We start from the raw sequence: 27,227 nt of genomic DNA on the forward strand, positions 1-27,227 counted from the left end.
CTCAGCTGCCCAGTTTGATGCAAAGCGCACCCCTGCTGTAACCAGCCAAGGAGGCCAAGCTGGATGTTTTTGATGGTTATAGAGGGGGTTTGGACATTTTGGAAACATTAGCAAAACATATGCTTGCTAGGAGAACAGTTAAACCAGTTTAAACCAGCTAAGACCAGCAAACCCGCTAAAGCAGGTTTAGTTGTATTATTAGAGTCTTGAGTCACAATTGACTTCAGTAGAGTTTGATGCTAACAATACAAATACAAATATAAAAAAAAACACAGAGATATTGCGTAATTTAGTAATTTGGAAATTATATTTAACAACTTTTATTGATATTTTCCAGTACTGAATGAAATCTATTTATAGAATATTTTTTTTTACAATGAATTCAAGGATGCATATGTGCCATGCTACCTTTTTTACCCTGCATTTTTTATTAATTACCAAATTTTAATATTGGTTTGGTATTACTATTAGTATATTATTTATTTTCATTCTTTACTGTATGTAATTATAAGTTTTATTTTTGCATGAACAATTTGTGTATTTGAACAAAACTATGGTTTTGTATTAAAAATGTTTTAAGAATAAATATTTTCATTAATTTCCAAGTTTAATTTTGGTTGGCTATTACTATTAGGATTTTGTTTATTGTACTTTAAGTAATTACAAGTTTTGTTTTTGCATGAATCATTTTTAAAAAAAATATTGGAAAGGATTTTATTTTGTGAAATTCCAAATAAAAATACAATTACACTTACAATTGGTATCTTAAAAGGCAGCATGATACCGTCTAGGTAGGCAGCTCACTAGGTTTTATAACAGATCCAGATTTCAAACACTCAAAGCGGAGCACCATCAAATCAGGAACTGGGAGGAACAATGAAATGCACCAGGTGATTTCTGAAAACACGTCTACAGATCATTGGTCTCCGTTCGCTATGACGCTTCTTGTTGCTTTAATTGTATGGGCTCCACCCATGACATCACTTCCAGACACTTCCTGTGCTTTTATATTTCAGCTGCTCATGCAGGGCAGCGCTAAGAGTCTGTCTGCGGCGTCAGCAATCCTCAGACTGAATCTGCTGCATCTGACAGACGCAAGAGTTTAGTGTCTTTTACGTGGGACAACACATCCTGTTAACATCACTAACTGCGTCTTTAGTTCCTGGTGGCATATCAGACCTCAGTTTGCAGTGTATGTGGGTGTATATGCGCGTCTTCCAAACTATCCAAACTTCCTCCTGTCTCAGAGTCTTCGAACCCGCATGGCACGTAGGAAACATCAGAGGCAGAGGAGGCGTTGACGGACAGGCGCTCCTCCCTGCCTGTAAAAGTGCTAAACTCCTCCCCCGTACAGCCGAGTGGCAGCTGATGGGGAGGCAGGTATTGGCTGGGGTGGAAGTGTGGGCGGGGCTTGCGGTCCCCGCTCAGAGTGCTCTCTCTGGACACGGGTTGATTGGCGGGTGAGGTGTCATATTCCTCTGTGGGAAGGGGCGGGGGCAGCTGGTCCTGGGACATGAACTCCTCTTCCTGAGGCGGTGAGTAGTCGCTGTCAATATCGAATCCACCGAGGTAATAGTCGGATTCTAAGGCCACGCCCACTTCGCCTGTCTCATAGGTGGGGACTTCCTGGATGTCAGGCAGGCGTGTACTCGGCAGCCAATCAGAAGTGTCCCAGTGGTATGCTGGAGAAACAGGAAACAGGAAGTTAGTAAACATCGAGTGGGCAAACAACTAAGGGGATCCTTCGGTAGGTACGCAATCATGTAGGGATGCATGCCTGGTCATTCTGAAGGGAGGTTTAACAGGTTAGACATCAGCCCTGTCCCAAATGGTGCATTTGTTGAGACTGTAGTGCGTCCCATTCGCAACCTAAGCTCATGGGAAAAATGTGCCTCTAATTAAAGCTTTCCGAAACTCCAAAAAATAAATTATATGTACTTATACTGTTTCCAGCAGAAATGAGCACTAGTGCTGGTAAAACACCAACAACCTTTTAAATTAACACAAAAATTATGATTACATGTCAGATTACAAATTTTTTTGTGATTATGCAAACTTGAATTTTTCTAGCTTATATTATATTTCGATCCAATGCAGCCACAATGTGCAAGCTACTATATATATATATATATATAGTATTATATTTGTTTTTTTAGTCTTTCTACTTACATTTTTTATGTTTTATCCAATGTTAATTGCAGTTTCTTTTAAATTATTTGTGAAATTTACTAGATATTTCGGAGTGAAAATGGTTTCAAAGTAAATTCCACACCACTGTTTTCCAGTGCAATTTATTTTCATGTTTCATGCATAACATAAATAGCTACATATGGTATGGTATTTCTGATGTAGTAAACTTGCTCAGTAGCACACCTGGTAAATCATTGTGCCTCTGAGTAAAGTAAGCTAAAATGGCACTGTTGTGATGTAAATGCATTTTTATCTCATGTTTGGTTTTGTAAACACTATCGGTTATGTTTATGCCACTAATAAGGATTTTTTAATATACTTTATACATTTGAAACTAAATGAAGATTAGAAATTTTGCCTTGGCAAATATATATATATATATTTATATATCATTTAGTTTGAAATTAAATTCTATGCTAATATAACTAAAACTGAAATAAAACTTAATCAATGAATACAAAATAAACACAAAGCAAAATGAATAAAACTCAATAAAAATTTAAATATAAAATTTAATTACTGAAAATAATTTCTAAATATTTATAAAAACTATAAAAGTACCTTGATTCTAATATAACCAAGCATTTCATCCAACAACCAACATAATAAAACATTACCATATTCATGTGTTTACCATGTCACATGTGTTTTGGATGAAAGTGAACATGATTTTAGTGTCACTCCCTGGATATTTCATTTTAAAAATGTTTTGGAAACTGCAGGAAGCAACTAATTTAATTTTCAGAAATGTCGCCACAGGCACGTTTTTCAAACGAGTCTTGGTTGCTCATTCGTGATCCATTTGGGTATTTTGGGCATAAACATTACAGTGAACATCTCCACATGCAGGTCTTGCTGTAGTGAGTGGACATGCCTGTGAGGTGACCGAAGACACAGCCAGGACAAGAGGTCAAGGTTCAGAGGTCAGTGACGCATTGTTGACACAAGCGAAATGCATTCAGCAAATAAACACAAGTGTGAGGATTGCATGCAGCGATGCATGAAAACACAGAAGCGCAGGGACGCACACACACACACAAACACACACACTGTACACACACGGCCTAAACCTCACTATCAGAAAACATCAATATCAAACAAAAGAAAAACACAAAGTCAGCAATGGAAGCACTGCGGGGGAAGAGACAGACGAGAAAGAGAGGAAAAGGGTGACGGAGGACTGCAGGTACTCTGATGTGTGTGTGTGTGTGTGTGTGTGTGTGTGTGTCGACCAAGAGCATCTAGCTGCTGGATGATGTGACATTTCCCAGAATGCAGTAGCTCAGTTTGTCAGCAATACGGAAAGGGAGAGCGAGAGAGGGAGGAATAGACAGAGAACAAAGTCTGAATAGGAAGGAGGGCAAGAACTCTGGGAGAATTAGCTGAACAAAGCAGGAGAGAGAACGTGAATCACCTCTGTTGAAGTTTTGACCTTGATCCATAACGGACACTGGCAGGCAGAAAAGAAGCAGGAAGACAGGGAAAGAGAAAGAGAAAGAGACAGATTTGTGGGTCAGCAGTAAACCCATCCTAACCGCGTGTTTGTGTACAAATGCCATATTCAAATGCACTCAATCATGCATGTAGATATGTTTTTGAAATCAAACTTGACATTTATCTCAGTGAAAAAACAATACCATTTTTATTTTCTGTGTGCTTTGTGATATACTGATGCATCCCTAACAAAAATGTAACATGGTTCCTTTATTTAATTAATAAGTCATTAAAGCTATACAGAAATATTAAAGTAACTAACAATTACAAAAGCATATAACAAAATTACTAAAACTTAAGCTTAAAATTAGTTGGGGTTTGAACTGACTAAAATTACTAAATCTAAAATATAAATTAAAGTTAAATGGAAATAGCAAACTACAATGACAAAAGCACACCTAAAAAAATTATTTCAGTTTAAATGACTAAAGATTTTATAAATATAAATTACACAAATAATAAAGCAATATAATAAAGAATAATAAATAAAATAACCGCAAAAGCACCAAACTAAAAAATTACTAAAGCTAAAATTTAAACGATTTCTTTTTAGCTTGAATTGCTAAAATTTACTAAATCTAAAATATAAATTATAGCTACATTTATAGCTACATAGAAATACAAAAAAATTGCAACCTACAATGACAAAAACACATCAAATTACTTAAACTAAAAAATAAAACATGATTTATTTTTGCTTAAATTACTAAAAAAATAAAATAAATATAAATTAAAGCTATGAGGAAATAATAAAACAAATAACTACAAAAGCACAAAACTACTAAAACTAAAAATTAAACATGGTTTCATTAGCTTGGATTACGTAAACTAAAATAAATATAAAGCTACACAGAAATATATAAAAATGCTGCTTATGTGGTTTATTGTTACTATTAAATAAAATCTTTTTTAAGTAGCAATAACTGCAGTAACTAGTTTATTAGGGAAATTATGAAAATTACTGCATAAGCTTATACATAAAAATAGTTTATGCTAAAAATAGTTTCATCAGTGTATAATATGTCATTGTGAGCTGGTTTTAAAGGTGCTATAAGTATTTTTGTCCACTTTAAAGCAGTGTTGTTACTGTGAACTAAAACTATAAGAAAATGTAAAAACTCATAAAAGGACATAAAATAAATATACAATAAATATTACATGTCAAATAATAAAAAAACTTTTAAAGTACTAAAATTATAAAAACTGAATATATAAATGTAAAAATAGTAATAATAAAAATAAAATTACAAATTACAAAAACTACAATTAAAACCAATCAATAAATTAAGTAAATAAATAATTAAAAATATTAATCAATACTATAACAGTATACACTAAATAATACTGCAAATTACACCTCAGGAAATGAGCAGTATGAGAATGCTAATGCTAACAGATCTTTGTGTCCACCAATAATAAAAGAAAAATCTTAATGAATATACAAGAGCAGTCTGACAACATGAAAGAATGATATGTAAATATGAACTAGTTTAGAGATGTCTCAGCATGAGCTAGTTTCAAGATTCAGAAGTTTGTGATATTTACAATCTCTAAATCAAAGTGGAAAAGCTCAGACAAGCTCATCAGCCTACATTACTTTAGCATGTCTAGCTTTGAAGATACACTTGAAAAGCTTTTTTTTAAACAGCTTCAAACGTGTGTGTTTGCAAGATTTGTGCTCTTTCCGTTCTGGGTAAAACATGATCTGGGGTGAGTGTTTGTCAGCTGAATTATTTGAGAAGGGACTCGTGTGTGTTTGCTGGATCATCTTTCTGACTGGGGTGATGTTTCTTCTCATGAGTAATGCTGTCACACACACACACACACACACACACACACACACACTTAGTATTTAATAATGTAAAGTTACTTTGTAGTGTACTTAACTATAGTTTGGGGAAAAAATGAGAAGAACAAAGCTAAATCTGACAAAATCTTTTCCTTTGAGAATGCACTCGACTGAAAAAACAATATAGCAATAAAAATAATAAACAATAAAATTAGAATGACTGCAGACTAAAAGTACAAAAAAGTCTTATTTTAAGGGACAGGGTTAGCAATCATAACAATCTTTGTATTAAAAATATAAAATGTAAATTTACATTTTTTTTTATCTTTAATTTTTATTCCATATATATAAGAAATACATATTAAAGTGAAATGGACATAAAATTTAATTTTAATTATCTTTACTTGAGGGCTTTTTGTATGAAATATTGATATGCAATAAATCATGAATACTTCAAATATATAATTTGCATACAATTTGATTAATTATTTAATTGAGAGACTAATTAAAGTCTACGGTCCATATGTACACTTCTAAGTAAATGTGTATGTGTCTAAACAAAAGAAAAGAGAGAGAGAGAAAGAGTGTTTTTCAGCTGTGTGTTAAAAGGTTTGTGCATGAGTCTTCAAGCTCTTTTAAGGAAGATGCTTCAGAGTCCAGCGGTGGGAAAGAGTACCTTCATTCTCAATCGTGTCGACTGCATCATTGACCAGCCGAATTACCGTCACTATGGAAGCTTGGAAAGAGAAAGCAATGAAGACCGGTCAGAAACGTTCACACACGCTCACACACACACGCACGCACAAGAACCAAACTGAGCCGCAGACCAATCAAACAGAGAAATCAACTCCACAATATCCGTAACACTGGTGGTCCACTGCAGAAGCTTCTGTGGCCTGATTGGCTGTTGATGAATTTAGCTGTGACCAATGAAAGGCAAGCGTGACATCATTCCAGCCAATCCGAGAAGAGATGGTGATGATGTGATCAACACACACGCATACGCACGCACGCACGCACACACACACACACGCAGCATTCAAGTCTTTTCACAAAATTACTAGATGAGAGTAAATTAAAGTCACAACGTCACATTTTAAAATGTAAATATATCAATTAAAGAATAATTGCAGAATGATTAGTAGAGACAAACCGATGAAATTTTGAAATTGCCAATGAGGATGAGTGAATGAAGAATCCTGAGGAAAGATGCATGTTGTTTTATCCTTTCACGATGAGCAGGAGCAACAGTAAACACACACACACACACACACACTGGGCTTACCGTTATCATCACAGGAATCAGACTGAAAGGAGCTCAGCGACTGGACCTCGGAGTTGCTGCCCTTGTTACTGCCAGAGAAACATGTGACTTCTTCCAGCAAATCCACTTTACCTAAACACAAAGATCAGGACGTCAACCAATCACAGCCGAACTTACAGTTAACACAATCTCTACACTATTCTGTATCCAAGAAGTGCTCTCTCTGATGTCTGCCTTTTCATTTCTTTCTTTTCCCAGACATTTTTCCTTTGATCTTTCCTCTAATGTTGACACAGAATAGCTGCATGTAACCGTCTCGCAGGTGGAGATGTTTAAGACCTAAGAGGGTTTGAACAGAGGACACAACAAACCACAAGAAAGTGAAAAATGAAGAAATTATAGCTGGTAAACAGCCTTGGAGGATTCAGATGAGGGAGAGTTTAATAGCAGAGTAAAAATGGCTTTTTCCATCAGTTTCTCCACTAAATGGACCCATATTCATACTTTCATAACTGCTCTCCTCTCAGTATTTATTGATGTGAGGATTAACAGTATATTGAGTCTTAAGGGAAATGTTTTCACAAAAACAGCAACAGATGTCATTGAGAAAATAGTCACGTTTAAGATCCCAGGCTGCTACAATGAGAGTCAATGCAAAGGGTTGAGGTCAGTAAAAAAAAACATTTTGTTTTTATTAATAATTTTATCTAGCTAAGACACAACTGATGAAAAGTGCAAGGACATACATGAATTTTTTTTTTTTACCAAAGGTTTCTATTTTGATAAATCCTGAAGAAAAATCAGAGAAAACTGGAGTGATGGCTGCTAAAAAATTCAGCATTGCATCACAGGAATAAATTAAACCGGGTGCACAGAGATGCAAATTCATACGCAGGACATGCATGCAGGACATTTTGATTGGACAAACATGTTATTGCCCTACACCTTGATGATATAAATGCATATAACTATATTTAGACCACTTAACTTAGTGATTGCTATCAGGATGAGAAGAGACTTTGAACCAGAAGAACACAATTTTTTTTAACCAAATCACCAACCCTGCCTTTAATAGTTCCTTTAGCGGAGATAAAAGTTGGGTTCTTTTCTAATAAAGTTCTTTTCCAGAAACAGAAGAGATTCTGAGATTCACAGATTCACTGTCAATCAACTGTAGAGTAACGAGCCTTATCTCAGATTCAGAGAAATATTCCGAAATACATCTTGGATAAGAAAAACATGAAAACAAATGAAAAACAACACACACACACACACACACACAAAAGCAACATAGAACACATAAATGAAAAGAATGTTTAAAAAAAAGAAACAATGAATGAAAAATGGAAGCCTGTTTCTGCCATGTGAAATTATAATTGTGACATTTGATCTCTTTTTTTTTTTTCTTTTGGAATTTCAAATTTTCAGAATTGCCAGATACAAACTCAGAATTCTGACTTTTTTTTATTTTTATTTTTTTACAGTTTACATCTTGCAATTCTGAGTTTAGATCTCGCAATTAAAGGTTTATTTCTACTTTTACTTTCTACTGATCTGTATAAAAAAAAAATGCAGAAAACTTTTTTTTAATTCCCATGGCAGACACAGGGTTCAATATGAATCCTAAAAAAACATAAAAAAACCCACCTTAATCAAACAGAATAAAATACACATGCACACACACACGCACGCACGCACGCGCACACACACAGATCTGTTAAGATAGGTCTTTTCCCACAATCGCAGTGCTGTGGATTTTGTAGACTGGATTTAAACAGGGTAAAACTGATTAATCAGATCTAGAAATACTACTCTTATTGGTAGCAGATTAAATTAAATCCAGATAGCAAAGTAAAGTTCTAAAACATTATATAAATGGATAAGCAAGGGATGTGTAGAACATTAATGACAGTCCTGTTGATTCTGCAGGGGCCTGTTTATAGAATTATAAATCTATTTCCAGGTCATTTTCAGATGAAGTGACTTCGGTTTACAAAAAGCAGTTTCTACCTGCAGAATCGGTTCTGTAACCCTCATATGTAAATGCATTTTGATTTGATTTACAGAAAACACCATAAAAATGAACTTAGCTAGTGGGAAGCTGCAGATGGAAACAGTCTCAACAAATATAAGCTTTCCCCCAGATCCTGTGCGCTTCTGCCTAAACTGTCACAGCAGGAAACAGAGCTGAGTTTTAGAAGATAAAAGTGCCACTGCATACACTGATAACGTGAAATCTGGCAGCAGGTCGCGTTTCTGAGCTGAAAACAGTCATAGGTCGCTTTACCATTGATACATCGCCATACAGTTTGAATGCTGTGAAGTTGCTTGTGTTGGCGTAAGGTTCATTAAGAGTCTGAATATCAAAATGTGCATGCCAAAACACCTCAGGAGGGTTACTGAGATACAAGCAAGTGTGTGTGTGTGTGTGTGTGTGAGAAACGGCAGTGATCTCAGCCAATCTCTGAGTTGCATGAGGTTAAATGAAGTTAAATGCGACATTTAAATAAAACATGTTAAGGGAAAGATGGATTTCACAGTTGGCGGGCATGAACTGATCAAAGCCGTCTGATAAATTGATACTGGCAAACACAAACATGCATAAACATATTTGTGCAAACACACCAGAGTATGTGAGCGACGCAGAGAGGAGTTGCATGATTTTGCCTGAAGCAAGAAACAGTTTCTTTTTTTAATCAGAGGGTCAGCACATTCTGGCTGAGATCGCTCCCAAAGCACTCCATCACAACCACTATACACTTCAACATCTGCATCTGATGTCAGCAATAATTCACACACTATTCGAAATAGACTTTTAACAGTGGGAATAAAAGAAGATGAAAATTTGGGAAATATTAATTGGGAAATATAATGTCTAGTTAAAAATTAATGATGGATGAATGAGCAATTTGGAATAATAATTATAGTAATTTTTCTTTGACTATTCTTAATTTGGGGTACTTTTTTGTATTTTTATGGATATATGCAAAATTAATGCACAAGCACATATGCAACCTTACTAGCTTTTTTCAGCTATTAATATTAAACAAATTTTATATATGAAAATAAAATTATATTTCAAATTTCTTTTCTAATGGAAAAAAGTTTACATAAAGTTAGTATATTTAAAAATTAAATATACAAAATGTTGCATGAATATTAGTAATAATCAACTGAGCAATAGCAACAACAATATTAATGATAAATTATTTTAATCTTGATTCGAGTTCTTTTTTTAATGGATAAAAATCCCTGCAAAATTAAGAGTTTGTTTATACGTGCAATATTACTATTTTATTTATAATTTCTGCTATTTATATTACAATCATATATGGCATTAATATAACATTGGTAAATATGTAATTGTTTTTTAATAATAATAGAATTTGGGAAATAGTACTAGAGAGAAAATGCCAAATTATACCAAATTAATGATTTGATGTTTATTATTTGATGCGAATGACATTGACTTTATTAGTTATAATTAGTTATTGACTTTATTAGTTATATTAGTTATATAATTTCAAATTATACACATGCACATGCACAATTACTAGTGTTCGTCTACTATTAATACTACATTCATATGGTATATTCAAATTATATTTATAAATGTGTGGAGCAGTAACTGGGTGTAAAATCTGCTCTGGAGTGAAACCGGAGTGAGATTTCTTTAAGCTGTGCTCTAGCTGCAAACAGAAATCCTGGAGTGGATTCGGAGCGGAGCGATTAAAGAAACAGCAATCCGCTCCAATATCTCGAAACTCACACAAACACAACACAGATATTACAGATAAATGTCTCACCCTCCTCTTCCCAGGGACTCTTCCGTAGGGAATCACAGTCAGACCGGCACGGAGAAACAGGCGGCAGATTTGGCGCCACGCTGCACACGACCACGCCCCTCCGGTTGGTCCCGCCCAGAATCCGCGGCGACTCCGATGGATGGAAAGTGCTCATTTCCGTCAGCTCCATGACTCGGCCGTCACCTGGCCGTCTCTCCAGGGTTCCCCGAGTGTCTCCGGGAAAACACGGCGTGTATGCCATCGGCCTGACGGGGACCTGAGGAGGACCCGAAAGACTTCCTTCCATGTACAAGCTGATTGGCTCTCCGATGGCGCAGCGTAGCGGTGGATAGTGCCCACCGTTGGCTTTGTGCAGCAGGGCAGCCGTAGCCGGATCCTGAACCATGGAAAGATTATTCCGGGAATAGCTCTTCTGGAATACCTTCTTCCGGAAGGCGATGAAAAGGAGGATGAGGGTGAGGATGAGGAAGAGCACGACGGCGATCCCGATAAGCTCCTCCTTCCCAACGTAGGTGTGGCCAGCCTGCATATTCGGAACAACCACGGGACGAACAGAACAAGTGCTTCCCACGAAACCCGGCGTGCAGTTACAGTAGAACGAGCCGAAAGTGTTGACGCACACGCCGCCGTTCTCACACAGCTCGCGTTCACACTCGTTCACGTCCTCTTCACAGCTGCAGAGGAGAAATAAACAGTTTTACTGCATCAGTTTACTGGGATTCAGCACAAAAACCTGACATTGTGTCTGAGAGCAGGCATGATGGGATACATTTACAGCCTAAAGTAATCGATAGTGAAAGGGTTAATGCGGGGCGACACCACACAATAACAGCCAATCAGAAGATATTTTTATTATAAATCTGGAGAAGGATTTTGGAGCTGTGAGATTTCATGTAAACCAAGCGAACTGTCACAGCTGGTTAGGAGGACAAAGATTTTTTTTCAGCCATTTTTGGAAGCTAATGTCATTAAAGACAAAGTAAAATCAATTGTGATTTTGTTTACTCCCGTAATAAATATTGCTGGGCTTTTTCATAAAACTTTAATCAAAATTTCACTGCTTCATAAACAAGTTTAGAGGCAACCAATGCTACACAGATGAGAAAAAAATGATATTAATACAATAAAATTAAAATAACTATTTATATATTTTTATATTTAATATATAATTAAATTTTGTATACACACACACACACATATACATATATACGTATATTAGTATAACTGATATACTACTATTGGATTTAGCATTTAATTTAATTTTTATATTTTCTGTTTTCACGTTAAACTTTTTGTCATGTTTTAGTCATTTTGTTTTGTGCACGTCATTTGTATTGTTGTTTATTTGTCTATATAGTTTTTATTTATTTTTATTATTAGGTTTTGTTTTTATTTATTTAGTTTATTTATTATTAGTTTTTGTTATTTTAGTAACCAAACAAAGACATGAAATGTTGAAATAAAATAAGCTGAAATAACTGAAATAATAAATTAAATTCTAATTTCACATTTTACGTAATATTTACTTTTCATATATATATATATCACTTAAATAACACAATATAATATGATATGCCTCATAATGGATGACAAATGTTTATTTAATGTTGTCTTCAATGAGGCCATATATGTCTTGTGAAGCAAGTGTGTGTGTGTGTGTGTGAGACGCTGAAGGTGCATGAAAGGCCCTGTAAATATAAATAAAATAAAAAAGTGTTCTGCTGTCTGTGTGTATCTGCTTCAGCACTGCTAAAAGAGCGAATAAAAGTGTCTGTCGTCTGTAATGAACTACATTAGCATAAGCCAAGAGAGACTGCAGCAGTATAATCTCCTCCATACAGAGAGAGGCTTGAAACAAGACCAGCACTGCTCAGATGAAGACAGATTGATGCCTCCATCTAGTGGCCACAGATAGAGCTACAGTTCCCTTCAGAGAGGACAACACCGACTGTATACAATTATACAGGGAGGACATGCATGTATGAATATGTATGCAAACATGGCAAGCAAGTCAGTGTTAAGCCTGTGCCAGTTTTTTACGGTGTGCTGCCAACACTAACAGACTCGTGAACATGTTTTATATTGAAACATATGCTGGTTATTAAATTCTGTAAGCAGCTCTTGACTTTGTAAAGTTGAAGTTCATCTATCTAACAGACTACACACATCAAACACACACAGCGTCATTGTGTACAACTACACACAAAAGAAAATCACGCTATAATTGGATGCTTGTTTACTCTCTCTCTCTCTCTCTCTCTATCTATATCTATATATATATTTGTGTGTGTGTGTGTAGAGAGAGAAAGAGAGAATATCGACCTGTTAATATATGAAATATTAAAATAATACAATGATCTATTATAATATTTTATTATTATATAATAAGATATAACATATAATAATACTAATTATTATTATTTCTATAGTTACATTGAATAATGTTATATTAATATACCCTAAAATTATGAACATTATTATACATTTAAATATACATATACCTTATTTTGCAACTAACATTACAATTTTACAATCAATTATTTAAAAAAATGTTTGTATAAAAACATTACCCATCTATATATCTGTTTATCTATCTATATAGAGAGTGAGAGAGATAGAGTATAGACTTGGTAATATATGATACATATATAACAAAAGTTATTATTAACAACAAGTTCAAAATAAATAATTTAAAATTGATCTATGCTACAACTATTAAATAATATATATTTATATTTAAAAAATATTAAATATTACATTTATTCAAAATAAAAATGTTTATAAGCGCATATTCTCTCTATATAATATTTTATAGGAATATAACACAAATATATATATATATATATATATATATATATATATATATATATATATATATATATATATATATATATATATATATGTATTTATAAATATATATTTATTATTATTATTATTATTATTATTATTATTATTATCATATGTAATACTATTAATATTTTTTAAACAATTCACATAAAAGAAAATGTTTTTTTTTTTTTTTACATATGTGAGCCTGGAGCACAAAACCAGTCTTAAGTCGCCAAAAAACATTGCACGGGTCAAAAGTATAGATTTTTCTTTTATGCCAGAAATCATTAGGATATTAAATAAAGATCATGTTCCATGAAGATATTTTGTAAATTTCCTACTGAAAATGTATCAAAACGTGATAAAAAAAAAGAACATCATTGCTTAGAACTTATTTTGGACAACTTTAAAGGCGATTTTCTCATTATATAGATTTTTTTGCACCCTCAGATTCCAGATTTTCAAATAGTTGTATCTCAACCAAATATTGTCCGATCCTAATAAACCATACATCAATGGAAAGATGATTTATTCAGCTTTTAGATGATGTATTTCGAGAAATTGACCCTTATGACTGGTTTTGAAGTCCAGGGACACATCTAGTATAGAAATGTCTAAATTCTTTAAAACATCATGTGGGATGTTTTGGGATCAAAAACTGAATAGCTAAGACCAAAGTAGCTGAAATGGCGTAGAACTGACGTTGCGCCGGTGTATCCTCTCTTGCAGCTGCAGACGAATGCGTTTCCGATGGGTTTACACACACCGCCGTTCTGACACGGGCTCGGCGTACACACGCTGATCTCGGTCTCACAGCGTCCTCCGGTGTACAGAGCGCTGCAACTGCACGAGTAACCTGAGAGACACGAGAGAGAGACGGTTAGTTCATGAAATGCAAAACAATCGTGCAGACACACACACACACACACACGCACGCTGGTGGGAAGTCGCGTGGAAAATGTCAGCAAGTAAACAAAGCGCTGGCTTTATCAGGCCTCCCCACAAAAACAAACATATACGTCTGCCAGACACTCCTCCCAAACGACCTTTACAGAGAAAACTACCCACAACGCACTGCTCCGTTCATCAAAGCCACTGAACGAGTGAAAGAGAGAGAGAGAGAGAGAGAGACGACTCCAGTCAGGCAGAAGAGATGACAAGAGAAGGAAAACAAGAGACCAAGCCAAGAGGAGAAGAACCAGAAAGTTGACATGAAGAGAGAGAAGAGAAAAGATGAACACATGGCATGAAGAAAGAGAAGGGGAAAGACGAAAGCAAGAAGAAATGCGAGAGAAAACACAAGGGCCAAACAGAAGATGAGATGAGATGAGATGAGATGTACTCGAGAGCATGTTGAAATCCGACGCTGATTTAATCATCATAATTGCTCATTCGGTCTCCATCAGACACAGTAGATGTGAATTACAGCTTCACTCGGAAGACAGAAGCGAGCTGATTTGACTCACGCCAAAACTGAGCAAAGCTTGTTAACCAGAGGAATTACATCACACAAGCAGATTACTGGAGAGTAAACGAAGCAACCAGGAGGAGTAATAACATTAAGATGAATCAGGGCACTATCTTAAAAAGTTAAGCACACACACACACACACACACCTCCAGACGGCAGGCTGACGCAGGTGGCGCTGTTGAGGCAGGGCTGGGCGGCACAGGCGTCCGGATACAGAACACATCCCAGCTTGAGATCGGTCAGTCCCACCACCTCTGCGTACGGGCTGCGCTTGTTCTGCAGCGGGAGCTCGTTGTCGTTCAGAACCACAGAGTCTAAACAGCCCTGAAAGCCGTTGGTGACCCCCGGACCCTTCCTTTCCGTCAAGCCACGGGCGTCCGGAGGCGACACCTGCGCTCCGAAATAAATAACCAAATCTGCTCCCAGAGGTCGGTGTTTGGTGGTGGCCAGGCGCCGCTCCACGTACATGTCGTCTAGAGAAAGACTGCTGTAGTTTCCTCGCAGCTCCAGGACCACGTGATGCCAGTTCCCGTCGTTGACCGGACGGCCGGAGATCCCGATGCTCCTGGGACTGCTCCCGCAATCCAGCTGGAACCACAGCTTTCCCTCTTCAACCTGTCAGTCAAACGAGACGCGCTCTGTTAAATGTGATGCATTAAAGATCAGACTGTGAAAGCAAACATATAACGTGATAAGTGTTTTTTTTTTCAATAATGTAAAACAAATATACCACACTGCTCAAAAGTTTGTGGTAGATAAGATTATTATTATTATTAGAAATTATTACTTTTATTAAGGATGCATTAAACTGATCAAAAAGTGACAGTTAAAGATTTATATTTCAAATAAACGCTGTTCTTTTGAAGTTCCTATTCATCAAAGAATACTGAATTTTTTTAAATGTTTTCCACAATTCCATAATAATAATGATACATGTCTCTTGAGCATCAAATCAGAATATCAGAATGATTTCTGAAGGATCATGTGACACTGAAGACTGAAGTAATGATGCTGAAAATACAACTTTGCATCACTAGGAATAAATTACATTTTAGAAAATATTCAAACAGAAAACAGTTAAAATAAATAATAATAATAATACCTTCAGCACACTACATGGATCTGCACGCGTGAACATAATGATTCCCTTGCTCTGCAGCGTTCTGATGCGGAGCGCTAACTTCATCTCTCCGCTCCTCTCTCCATCCATCACTCTGTACTTGATGTAACTGTTCCCAGAGAAGCTCAGAGAGGTGTGTCCTGAACAACACACACACACACACACACACACAACATCAGTCGCTGAAAAGGAAACGGCTCTTGCTGTAAAGAGCTTTTACACGGGGTTATACGATACCTGCACACTCTCCCAGTTTGCCCTGCGGACACTGGCACACGTACGGCCCCCTGCTGCGGTCCGTTCCCACACACTGCATGTCACCGGGACATCTCATGTCCGCACACACCTCCGACGCAGCAGAACAACTCCCGTCTGAGAGGAAGAGAGGGACAGACACATTACTACTGCAACACAAAAAGGCTCTTTTTATAGTGCTGTACATTTTTTTTCTCATTTAAATGACAACTATGTTTCTATTCCTGCTGTTTTTGAGCCCAAGGATGCAACCCATGTTCAAGAGATTCATTTTGTAATTGCATGATTAATATTAAGGGCTTTTCACACTGCGCTTCACTCTGGAATAACAGTTAAGTTCAGACACCTGTCATTTTGATAGAGGTCAGACTCAGTGAGAATTAACACTGTGCTACAATGATATGGTGAGATGTTTAGAAACTGCTTTGTGAATCCCTCATATTAATTAAAAGGTTTTATGGGAATGTTTTAATGGTTCATGAACAGTCAAACAGCACCATGTAATTGATAAAGTAACACTTGCCTACATGGCAACATTTATACAGATTAATAGTATTCGTCCAACCTACAGGCCACAATGACTATTTTTTTTTGTCCAGGTTTAACTTAACTTAACTTGTTAAGGTTTAACTTAAAATTATACTAAATGTAGGACCTAAAAATAAATAAATAAATAAATAAATAAATAAATAAATGGCCTTAGAATCATAAATTTAGGCCAAAAAGTATATTTATATAAATGTACATAAATTCTTGGTAAAAACACAATGACAAAAGGATTATTTTCAAGTAACAATTATGAAAAATCTTGATCGGTTACATTGGTAGGTTATGCACATCAATGCAAACAAAATGTTCATTAAACAACAGCATGACAAAGGGAAGAACACATTTGTGCATTTTTGCACCTCTGAATATTTTGTATAGGATTTTTTTTAAATTTTAAACATTTATTTGAATTTTATTTGTGTATTTAGTCACAACTCAAGCACAATTATTATTGAATGAGAATCAATATTATAACCCTCATAAATATGTAAACCTGAACAGAAAACTTCCAAGAATGCCACAGGATGACTTAAAATTACTGAAATTAATAAATAATTATGAATAAATAAAAATAATCTATTAATAAAAAAATAATTACATTCTGTTTCCCCCACTTAACATAATTGTTGAAACTTAAAGAATTACAAAATGATTTGTGGTTTATTAAATATCAATACTTACAGTTTCTATAAACAATTCTATTAAAATAATATTACACACACACACACATATATATATAATTCAGTATTTACAGCAGAAATACCATGAATACAGTAGCCTATATGCATGGATATTGTGTTCCACTTTTGAGTCATTTTGAATAAAAACATCTGCTAAACTGTTGAAAAAACGGGGGCTTTTGAATCAAAAAAGTTGAGAACCACTGGTTTAAAATGATCCTGGGCCAACAGTTTGTTCACACACACACACACACACACACACACACACACACTCACCGCTGCACACACATCGTGTGTTCCTGTGGAACTTGGGCGACACGAAGCTGGTTTTGGTGGAGCTGTATGTGAGCAGACTGTGTGAGTCCAGCGTGATGGTTTGTTCACACTGAGCCTCTCTGCAGTCCAGACCTGAGCAGTTCTTATCCAGAACCGCTGAGACTCTCAGAACCTGGTCCAGCTGTCTGCGTGCCGAGCTCAGCTTCTGTGTCACCAGCGCTGCCTTGTAGAACCCACCGCCGTCCACCGTCTCCACCGCCACCAGCAGGTCCAGCTGTCCTGTGGACTCCACCGGCTGCACACTGAGCACGTGCAGAGCGTCGGGCCGCGGCGTCGCCATCACGCTGGACAGGACGCGTCTGACCGAGGGGAGGTGACGGGACACGAAGTCGTGAGGGGAGACGCGGTCGAAACGGATGGTCACGGCCTCGTGGAGCATCTCGGCCGAGGCCTGCTCCACGTGCACGCTCACGGGCACGTTCACAGTGAAGCGGCCGTCTGTTACTGTAGCGCTGAGAGTGTAGCGGCCCGTGTCCAACCCGCTCAGAGCGATGATCCGACCGTCTCGAGGACTCACCTGAGACAGAGACAAAGAGGGACACATCAAAACACACACACAGTAAGACATTTATTAAGATTCACAATATTTACATTCACCCTATGAATGTTGTTTTTGACCATGTTTGATGAATAAAAAAAACATTTTTATTTATTTTAGAAGCTGAACATGTAATTGCATGTTCTTGGAAAAATATTTTTTTATTTTATTTATAATAGTATTTTTTATTTATTATTATTATTTTTTTATTAATTTATTAATTATTTTTTTAAATTCAATCAATGAAAATTTTACTGTTTTTTAATCAGTATGTCAATCTTTGAAAAGATTATCAAATTATATATTTTTTTATTAATATAAACCGCAAATTAATTTAACTGTAAATTAATTTAAATTTAAGTAAAAAGTCTGAACTTTTGATGTATGCAAATTAATTAACAAATTAATAGTTCTCATTGTAAAAAGATCTACAAAAAAACTACTAAAAGTTTGTTGAAAAGCTTGAAATTAGAGAAATAATTTAATGAATTACAATTAAATTCATGATTTGAAAAATGCATGAACTTCAAAGGAGCTTATGACAGTTTTGATTTTGAATTTTTTTTTGGTTTTGCATAATGCCCATAAATCCAACTTTGACTGAAAATATTATTATATTAAGACATGAGAAGGACAGAAGAAAAATCTGATAAAATATGAATGTGATGCGTGCACAGAGAAAATGGAAAGCATTGGATCACACACTCGTTTACCTTGAACAGGCTGCTCTGCTGGTGTGTGTGTCCGTAGGTGAGAATATCAAAGGCGTCCTGGTCTGTGGCGTTGATCTGACCGATCACACCTCCTGGAAACTCGTCCTCCATGGTCACGATGTGCACGTGTAAAGGTGACGCCACTGGCTTGTGCACGCTCTCCTCTATCACACGCACAAGCACGCTCGCCATCGACGACAGGGGCGGCCTTCCCGAATCACTGGCCTATGAGGTGAAACAGCGGACAGTGACTGGCTGAAGCAAGCTGAGCATAAGAGACTTTCAAACATACTTCTTTTTTGCCTAGCATTTCTCTTTACCTGTACGTGAATGACATACTCTGTGCCTTCTGACCTACGAAACACCTGATTGGATGTCAACAGCCCCTCTTGATCCAGTTTAAACCACGCCCCCTCATTTCCTGCTAGAATTTGGAAATGAAAAGGCGGACCGTTGTGGCTGGCGTCGTTATCGATGACGGACAGCTGTAGGATGCTTGTTCCCAAAGGCTTGTTCTCCTGTTGATGAGTGAAGCTCACATGAAGCTGCTGGAATGACTTGAACGTGATTGGCTGATGGACCTGTCACTCTTAATCTCACCTGTATAACCGCAGTGTGATTGGCTGGAGTGAAGGTGGGCGGGTTGTCGTTGACGTCAGTGATGTCGATGTTGACCTGAACGGTTGAAGACATCGCAGGCGTCCCGCTGTCAAGAGCTCTGATGGACAACGAGTAACCAGCCATCTACAGATACAGAGAGAGAGGTTTAAAACATATAGAATAAGAGATGACAAGGAAGTAGAAAGTTAAGAGAGACGAACACACATCTATACGCTCTCTTTCATTCTGACTGTGTCATAAATAGTTCATGACAGGCTGACAGATGATCTGAAGCTCTATACACACACACACACACACACACACACACTCTAGGTTTGTAACTTGCTGTCGGTTTCTCTGCTTTGTGCTAGTTCTCATCTGCTTTTCTTCTCTCTTCACTGAAAGCACTGTATTTTAGACATCTGTGGCCAGTTCTAGTTATTTTATTTTAAACTCTACTCATAATGTTAAGCACTATTCAGAAGGGATTCATCTAAACGAATCATTATTTTTTGCAGCTTAGTTACAATTAATGGACTTTATAGAGGATTTAGTTAAAAGAGTATGTCTGCATCATTCATCACAGTCTTATTTCAAAAGAGCCTGGAAATAATCAGACACATTTTAACTATCTATAATTGTACAGACTCAGGAGGCTAAAGCCAACAATGACTTCATTAAGCTAATGACTTGAGAGTATGAAGAAGAGTCTGCGTGTAATCTAAGAATGCTTTGGCGCCATCTAGTGGTTGCAGACTTCTATACCATTGTGTACCACTAAAGCCAACTCAAGACAGGCGTTTTATTTTATTTATTTACTTTAAATAAAATGTTTAAAATAAACACACATTTGGTTTCGGTAATTTAGTTTTTTAAAGAAATTAATTCTTTTTTTTTCAGCAAATCAAAATTTACATCTATATTGTTACAAAAAATGTCCAATAAATCCTGTTTTAACCTTATATTTGTAGATAAATAAATCAATATATATATATACACACACACACACACATATATACATATATATACACACATATATATATATATATATATATATATATGTGTATATATATGTGTATGAAAAAAAATTGTCCCGCTTCATATTTTTGTATAAACTAGGATACACTACCATTCAAAATATATTACAAAGATAGGAAATGCACACTTTTACTGAGCAACAACGCATTAAATTGATCAAATGTGACAAAAGACTTTATAATAATAATAAAAAGTATCCGTTTTGCCAAAAAAAAAGGATTATATAAAAATAAAATAAAAATATTAAGCAGCAAAAGCTGTTTTCAATATTGACAACGCTAAGACCTGTTATTAATTATTGAACACCAATAATACCTGATAATATTTGAGCAGCAAATCAGCATATTAGCACGATCTGAAGTATCATGTGACACTGAAGACATGGAGAATCTTTCATATTAAATCAAACACTATATGACTCCGTATCTGTTATTAAAGGCTTTCCAGTTTGGATGTCTGCCGTGAAGGATTTGATTTCTTCTTTTCTTCGGCTGTTCCCCGATTAGTGTTAATTAAATTAACCCTTTGTGGGGTGTTTGTCCTATTTAAAGCCTTTATTTCTCTGTGACTCGCTCGTGATGGTAACATCCTCACCGTTTCTCGATCCAGCTGCTTGTTGACTTTGATCTGGCCTGTGATTGGCTCGATGAAGAACTGGTTCTCTCGGTCACCGCTGATGATCGAGTACAGGATGTCACTGTTCGCTTGGCTGTCCATGTCTTCCGCGGTCACCTGTCCAACCACCACAAATCACCAAATTATGGCTCTCACAAGACACTTAAAGAGGACTGATGTGAATCTCATGACCGGATACCTTGACCACGGTGTCTCCAATGTTAGCGTCCTCGCTGATGGACACTCTGTAGGCGTCGCGGCTGAACACCGGGGCGTTGTCATTGACGTCTGTCAGGTTGATGTTCACCATGGTAACAGCACTAAGGGGCGGAGTCCCGCCATCAGTTGCCTCCACTGTAAGGAAATAATCCTTGCAGGACTCGAAGTCTAGCGGTCGAGATACTGAGATGGCACCTGTACGCGACACAAGGGTAAACATCGCACAACTCAGAGTCCATATTATATACATAAAACTAACTTATAACAATGTTTTTTATATTCTACACTTATATCAAAGGCACCTTCAAATATTTAATTTAATAATTTTTGACCATTAAATATGCATCCAAACATGTTTGGCCATTACAGGCACCAGTAATCAGATGACTTTTTTCTAGTTACTAGTAATGTAACACATTACCTTGAAATTTACAATGAAATGCATGAGTTGCTTTTTAAAATAAGTAACTCAAGTCACATCGTTTTCCCATTTATTCACTGACATCTCTCCTGTCCTCGGGATGAGAGAGGCATTTCCTTCAGCCTGAGGCTTATTCTTTTCACTTTTAGTGTGAAAGGGCCTTTACGGTTGCCAAAAAGTTCCTTATAAAGTAATGCAATGAGTTACTTTTTTATGTAAAAAGAAATATTGTAATGGATTATTTTTAAAAGTAACTTTCCCCGACACTGGCAGGCACATTCAAATATTTAATTCAATTTTCATTCATGAATATTTGATTTGATACATTTTGTCCATCATAGTTGCATTTAAAGATTTTTGGAACATTTCAGCATTATAGGAACATTCAGATGTTTCATTTGGTATTTAAGCAACCGAGTTCATTCTTTTAGGCCATAAATACATGCAACCAAATATGTTTGGTTATTGTAGGCACTTTCAAATTCTCAGTCCAATCATTTTTGGCCGCGTGTGAACATCTGATTTGAGCGTTTTTGGACATCGGATACATGCAAACATGTTCGGTCACATTCAAACACTCAGTTTAATAATTTTTAGCCATTATTTACATGCATAAACCGTATTTTCCGGACTATAAGTCACACTTTTTTTCATAGTTTGGCTGGTCCTGCGACTTATAGTCAGGTGCGACTTATTTATCAAAATTAATTTGACATGAACCGAGAGAAATGAACCAAGAGAAAACATTACCGTCTCCAGCTGCCAGAGGGCGCTCTATGCTGCTCAGTGCTCCTGTAGTCTACCACTGAGCAGCATAGAGCGCCCTCTCGCGGCTGGAGATGGTAATGTTTTCTCTTGGTTCTTGGTTCTAAATAAATGCGGCTTATACTCAGGTGCGACGTATAGTCAGAAAAATACGGAAACATATGATTAGATTTTTTTTTGGCCACAACTGAAGCAACATATTCAGTGGAACATATAAATATTCACTTAGATCATTTTTGCCCATTATAGGCGTGTAGGAATATCTGATTTAATCATTTTGGGCCGTCATAGGTGCATTCAAACATTTTTGGTTCGGTTTGAACTTTTTTAGGCATTATCGAAAACATACAACAAACGAAATGATATATTTATCATCTCATTTGAACATTTCTGTATAGTGTACATAGAAATCTGATGTAATGCATCTCACCTGTGTTGATGTTGATGGTGAAATGGCCCTGTTGGTTTCCGGATCGGATGTTGTAGTAAATATCAGCGTTGGTGCCTATATCTTTACTGGCAGCGTAAACCTGTACCACTTCTGTACCCACTGCCACGTCTTCAGGAAGCGTGGCCAGATAGTCCCTCCTCTCAAACACAGGAGGGTTGTCATTAATGTCCAAAACTGTGATCGTTATGTTCGCAAGGGAAGAGAGGCGAACGGGAACGCCTTGATCTGACGCACGGACCGTTATATGATATGAAGACTGAACCTCGCGGTCCAGCAGACGCTCCAAAACAACAATCCCAGATGATTTATCAATGGAGAAGAACCCGTCAGCCGAATCGACAAGGGAATAGACCACTTTACGATTAACACCTGCAAAATAAAACACATGCTGGATTTTATAAGCTGCATATAGATAGATAACTATCTTTTACTGTCTACTGTTAACTAAAACAATGCTGTCAAAACTCGTATGCATCAATATGACACGCTCGTACCCAGATCAGGGTCTATGGCTTGTATTCGGGTCAGCAGGGCTTTAGTGGCGGTGTTCTCGTGGACACTTGCGGTGTAATGAGGCATGTTAAACATCGGCGGACTGTCATTCACGTCCAGGAGAACCACCACGACCTCAGCCTCACACCACAAACCGCCGCTGTCCGTCGCACGAGCAACAAGAGAGTACTGCGCCACCTTCTCACGGTCCAGCGCCGCGGCGGTCTTCAGCTCGCCTACGGAACGAAAAAGAGACTTGTAAGGAAACAACAAGGCTATAAACAGGACGTTTCTTCAAAGCCGACTCACAGACCTGTGTGTGGGTGTATGATGAAATCTTCTGCTCCAGAACCGGACAGGGAGAACTGGATCTGTGCGTTTGCACCCGCGTCAGCGTCTGTGGCTCTGACCCAGAGGATTTGCTTATTTATGGCCACGTCTTCAGACACGGACACAGAGTACACGGCCTGCAGACACAAACACACTCATTACAGAGCTCACATCAGCTCCGGGCTTCACATTCAGGTTGGCTTGTGCTGTAATGAGTCAAGAGCTTTTCTGTGCTCATATTTTCAGAGCCAAAAATGGAGAGCGAAATGATAATGTTAAACACAGAGGTCTGCAGGACTAATTATCAGTTAAGGAACTATTTCACATTTGCACATTTGAACAGTTGATTTGAAAATTTCTGGCCATCATAGGTACATTCAAACATGTAATTCAGTCATTATATGAATGTTATTTTTGGCCATCATAAATGCATGCAAAATTGCCATTAAAGGCACATTTAAAAGTTCAATTCAATCATTTGTGGCCATCATATATACATTTGAACATTTTCCGACCTCATACAGAATATGTATGCAAGCAACCCATCACAAGTACATTCAAACGCTCAACGTGGTCATTTTTCACCATCACATGTGCATTCAACATTTTTGTCCACTTAAACATTAATTAAATCATTTTAGCTATCATATGCACATCTGGACATCTGATCTGAAATTTTTTTTGTCCATTAAAGGTGCATGCAAACATTTTTGGCCAATGTAGCCACATTAAATTCAATCATTTTAAACCATCATATGTGCATCTGGCATTGTTGGCCATCGCCTGAACATTTTTAATATTACATTAAATCATTCTGGGCCCTTAAAGGCAGTGAAGAACATCTCATTTGAAAATTTTTGGCTATTATAGGTACATTTGAACTTTTGATTCGAATGTTTCTGGCAATCATAGATGCATCACAGGAACATTTCAACATTCAGTTCAATAGTTTTTGTCCAAGTCAAGCACATACCTGTATAAACATCTGATTTAATCATTTTGTGCCAGCATGGGTGCATTCAGACATTTTTTGGCAATCGTGGGCACATCTAAACATCTGATTTGAACATTTTTGGACATTCAAATGCTTTCGGCCATCGTAAACTTTCAATGCAATTTTTTTTTTTTTGCCTTCATAGGCATGTCTGAATGTTTGGACCATAATAGCTTTTTTCAAGCCTTGATTTGAATGCTTATGGGCACATCTGAATCTTCAGTTTTTGCAATCTACATGTTGCAATGCAAACATTTTTGACCAATTTAGTTCAAATGTAACTATATTCAAAAACATTTAAACATTTCATTCATGTATGAACACTTCACTTTTAATTAACCCAAAGATTATACACTTTTAATGCTCAGGAATGCTATCTAGCCAGACAGCTCACTGAGTTTTGTGACTTGTTCCAAATACCCCATTGACCCGATTTTCAGTTTGAAATTATTTTAACAAGGTCATGTTTTATGCTCATAGATCATGTTTGGCTGCCATAAGTGGACTCGCCGGTTCCAAAAATATTCCTGGCTTTACCATGTAGATTTTTAACCAACTGCAAAAACAGCAAGAGAACTAATGACTCCTGCATGTTTCCCAGGATGAGTCTGAACTCACCGGTTCACAGACAGGGCTGTTGTCATTGGTGTCAATGACCATGACCTCTACGGCTGCCGTTGAAACGTGGAGTCCGTCTGTCGCCGTGACATTGATGACGTACCGTTCTTGTTCTTCGCGGTCTAACGGGCGTTTAACGTACAGTTTCCACTCGCCCTGAACCAGCCCGAGAGCGAACACCCCACCTCTGTTACCACCTACACACACACACACACACACACAAGAGAAATTACACCGCACAGTTAATCTCTCAATAGTCCGTGACAATTTAAGTAGCAATAAAATCCACACACGCTCACTTCCAGGATTATCTGCGTGTCTTAATAACCTGCATTAGTCCTCTCAGTGATGGCACACTCATTAGTATGAATTATAATAATCAGGTCTTTATATTCACATTTCAATTATCACACTGCCATCAGTAAGGTCCTCATAATTAGTCAAACGGACGGCAGCCGTACCTGACTCATTACGACAGGTCATCTTTTAAACCTCAAGCGGACAGAGGTGAAAAGAGAGAAGAAATGCGAGAGTTAAATGGAAATGACTCTATAATCAAAGCAGCTGCGTTGACAAGCATCCAATTACTGTACACTCATAGTACAAACACACGCTGCCTTATTCATCTAATAAAGAGTGTAATTCATCTCAGCTGGGGGCGGATAACACAGAACAGCTTCTATTAGAGACACGTCAACAAAGACCTGGACGTCTCCCCACTCCGTTTCTCTCATCCCACGCTCAGAATGACTTTCTCATAATGCATGCTTTTTCTGTGCTTTTTTAAGTGATAGTTTGAAATCTGAAACATTAGATTTTCTTGCACACTTTTTTTTTTACTCATGCACAGTGGCTCAAAGTATTTGTCATGCACAAAGTATTTGGAGACTTCAAAATAGACTCTACTTATCTGAAATAAAATGTTCACACAAGTGTTCTAGCACAGTTATCATGGTGAGGTTTATCACATGCAAAATCACATGATATTTGATCATTTTCAGTGGCATAATGCAATATACAGTACTGTAAAAAAAATTGTGTAAGTACGTATATACAAATAAATGCTGTTCTTCTGAACTCTATGTATCCAAAATATACAAATTAAGCAACACTGTTTTTAACATTTAATAACAATTTTCTTTAAAACATTTCTCTCTCATTAAGTTTCTTGAGCAGAAAGTCAGGATATTAGAATGATTTCTGAAGGATCATGTGACGCTGAAGACTGGAGAAATGATGCTGAAAATACAGCTTTGATCACAGAAATAAATTATATTTTAAAACATATTCAAATAGAAAACAGTTATTTTACACTGTAATAATATTTCACAATACTACTGTTTTTACTGTACTTTTAATCAAATAAATGCAGCGTTGGGTGAACATAAGAGTCTTCTTTCAAAAACTGATTATCATTTTAAATGTAAAAAAATATTCTGATGATACATCAAACTTTTGTTAATGTATGGATGCTTAAAAAAATAAGAGAAAAAAAAAAACTACACAAAAGAAAACTACACACACGAAAAAATTATATATATATAGAATAGAATGCAATGTACCGAATTGCACGACACATTAAAAAACTAAAATATATTATAAACCTATACAACTTACTGATGGTCACATAACACTGGAAAATAAATGTTAT

The 27,227-nt window shown here is 36.6% G+C and overlaps 1 protein-coding gene across 1 annotated transcript in view; it reads right to left on the bottom strand.

The window, feature by feature from the left end:
• Positions 1–1,110: 1,110 nt before the first annotated feature.
• Positions 1,111–27,227, bottom strand: part of LOC113088169 (protocadherin Fat 3-like) — a gene marked incomplete at its 5' end in the record, with an annotated part of 55,194 nt that continues 29,077 nt past the window's right edge. The window contains 19 exons of the mRNA XM_026255698.1: positions 1,111–1,682; positions 3,605–3,640; positions 6,150–6,209; positions 6,759–6,869; positions 10,544–11,217; positions 14,075–14,228; positions 14,989–15,457; positions 15,945–16,102; positions 16,200–16,334; positions 17,723–18,299; positions 19,034–19,258; positions 19,354–19,551; positions 19,634–19,777; positions 21,266–21,403; positions 21,486–21,700; positions 23,122–23,511; positions 23,637–23,870; positions 23,948–24,101; positions 25,577–25,773. Of these exons, the coding sequence (XP_026111483.1) occupies positions 1,174–1,682; positions 3,605–3,640; positions 6,150–6,209; positions 6,759–6,869; positions 10,544–11,217; positions 14,075–14,228; positions 14,989–15,457; positions 15,945–16,102; positions 16,200–16,334; positions 17,723–18,299; positions 19,034–19,258; positions 19,354–19,551; positions 19,634–19,777; positions 21,266–21,403; positions 21,486–21,700; positions 23,122–23,511; positions 23,637–23,870; positions 23,948–24,101; positions 25,577–25,773 (4,778 nt within the window). The remainder of the gene's footprint in view (positions 1,683–3,604; positions 3,641–6,149; positions 6,210–6,758; positions 6,870–10,543; positions 11,218–14,074; positions 14,229–14,988; positions 15,458–15,944; positions 16,103–16,199; positions 16,335–17,722; positions 18,300–19,033; positions 19,259–19,353; positions 19,552–19,633; positions 19,778–21,265; positions 21,404–21,485; positions 21,701–23,121; positions 23,512–23,636; positions 23,871–23,947; positions 24,102–25,576; positions 25,774–27,227) is intronic.

This window comes from Carassius auratus, unplaced genomic scaffold (assembly GCF_003368295.1).
Source record: "Carassius auratus strain Wakin unplaced genomic scaffold, ASM336829v1 scaf_tig00045785, whole genome shotgun sequence".
Taxonomy (NCBI): domain Eukaryota; kingdom Metazoa; phylum Chordata; class Actinopteri; order Cypriniformes; family Cyprinidae; genus Carassius; species Carassius auratus.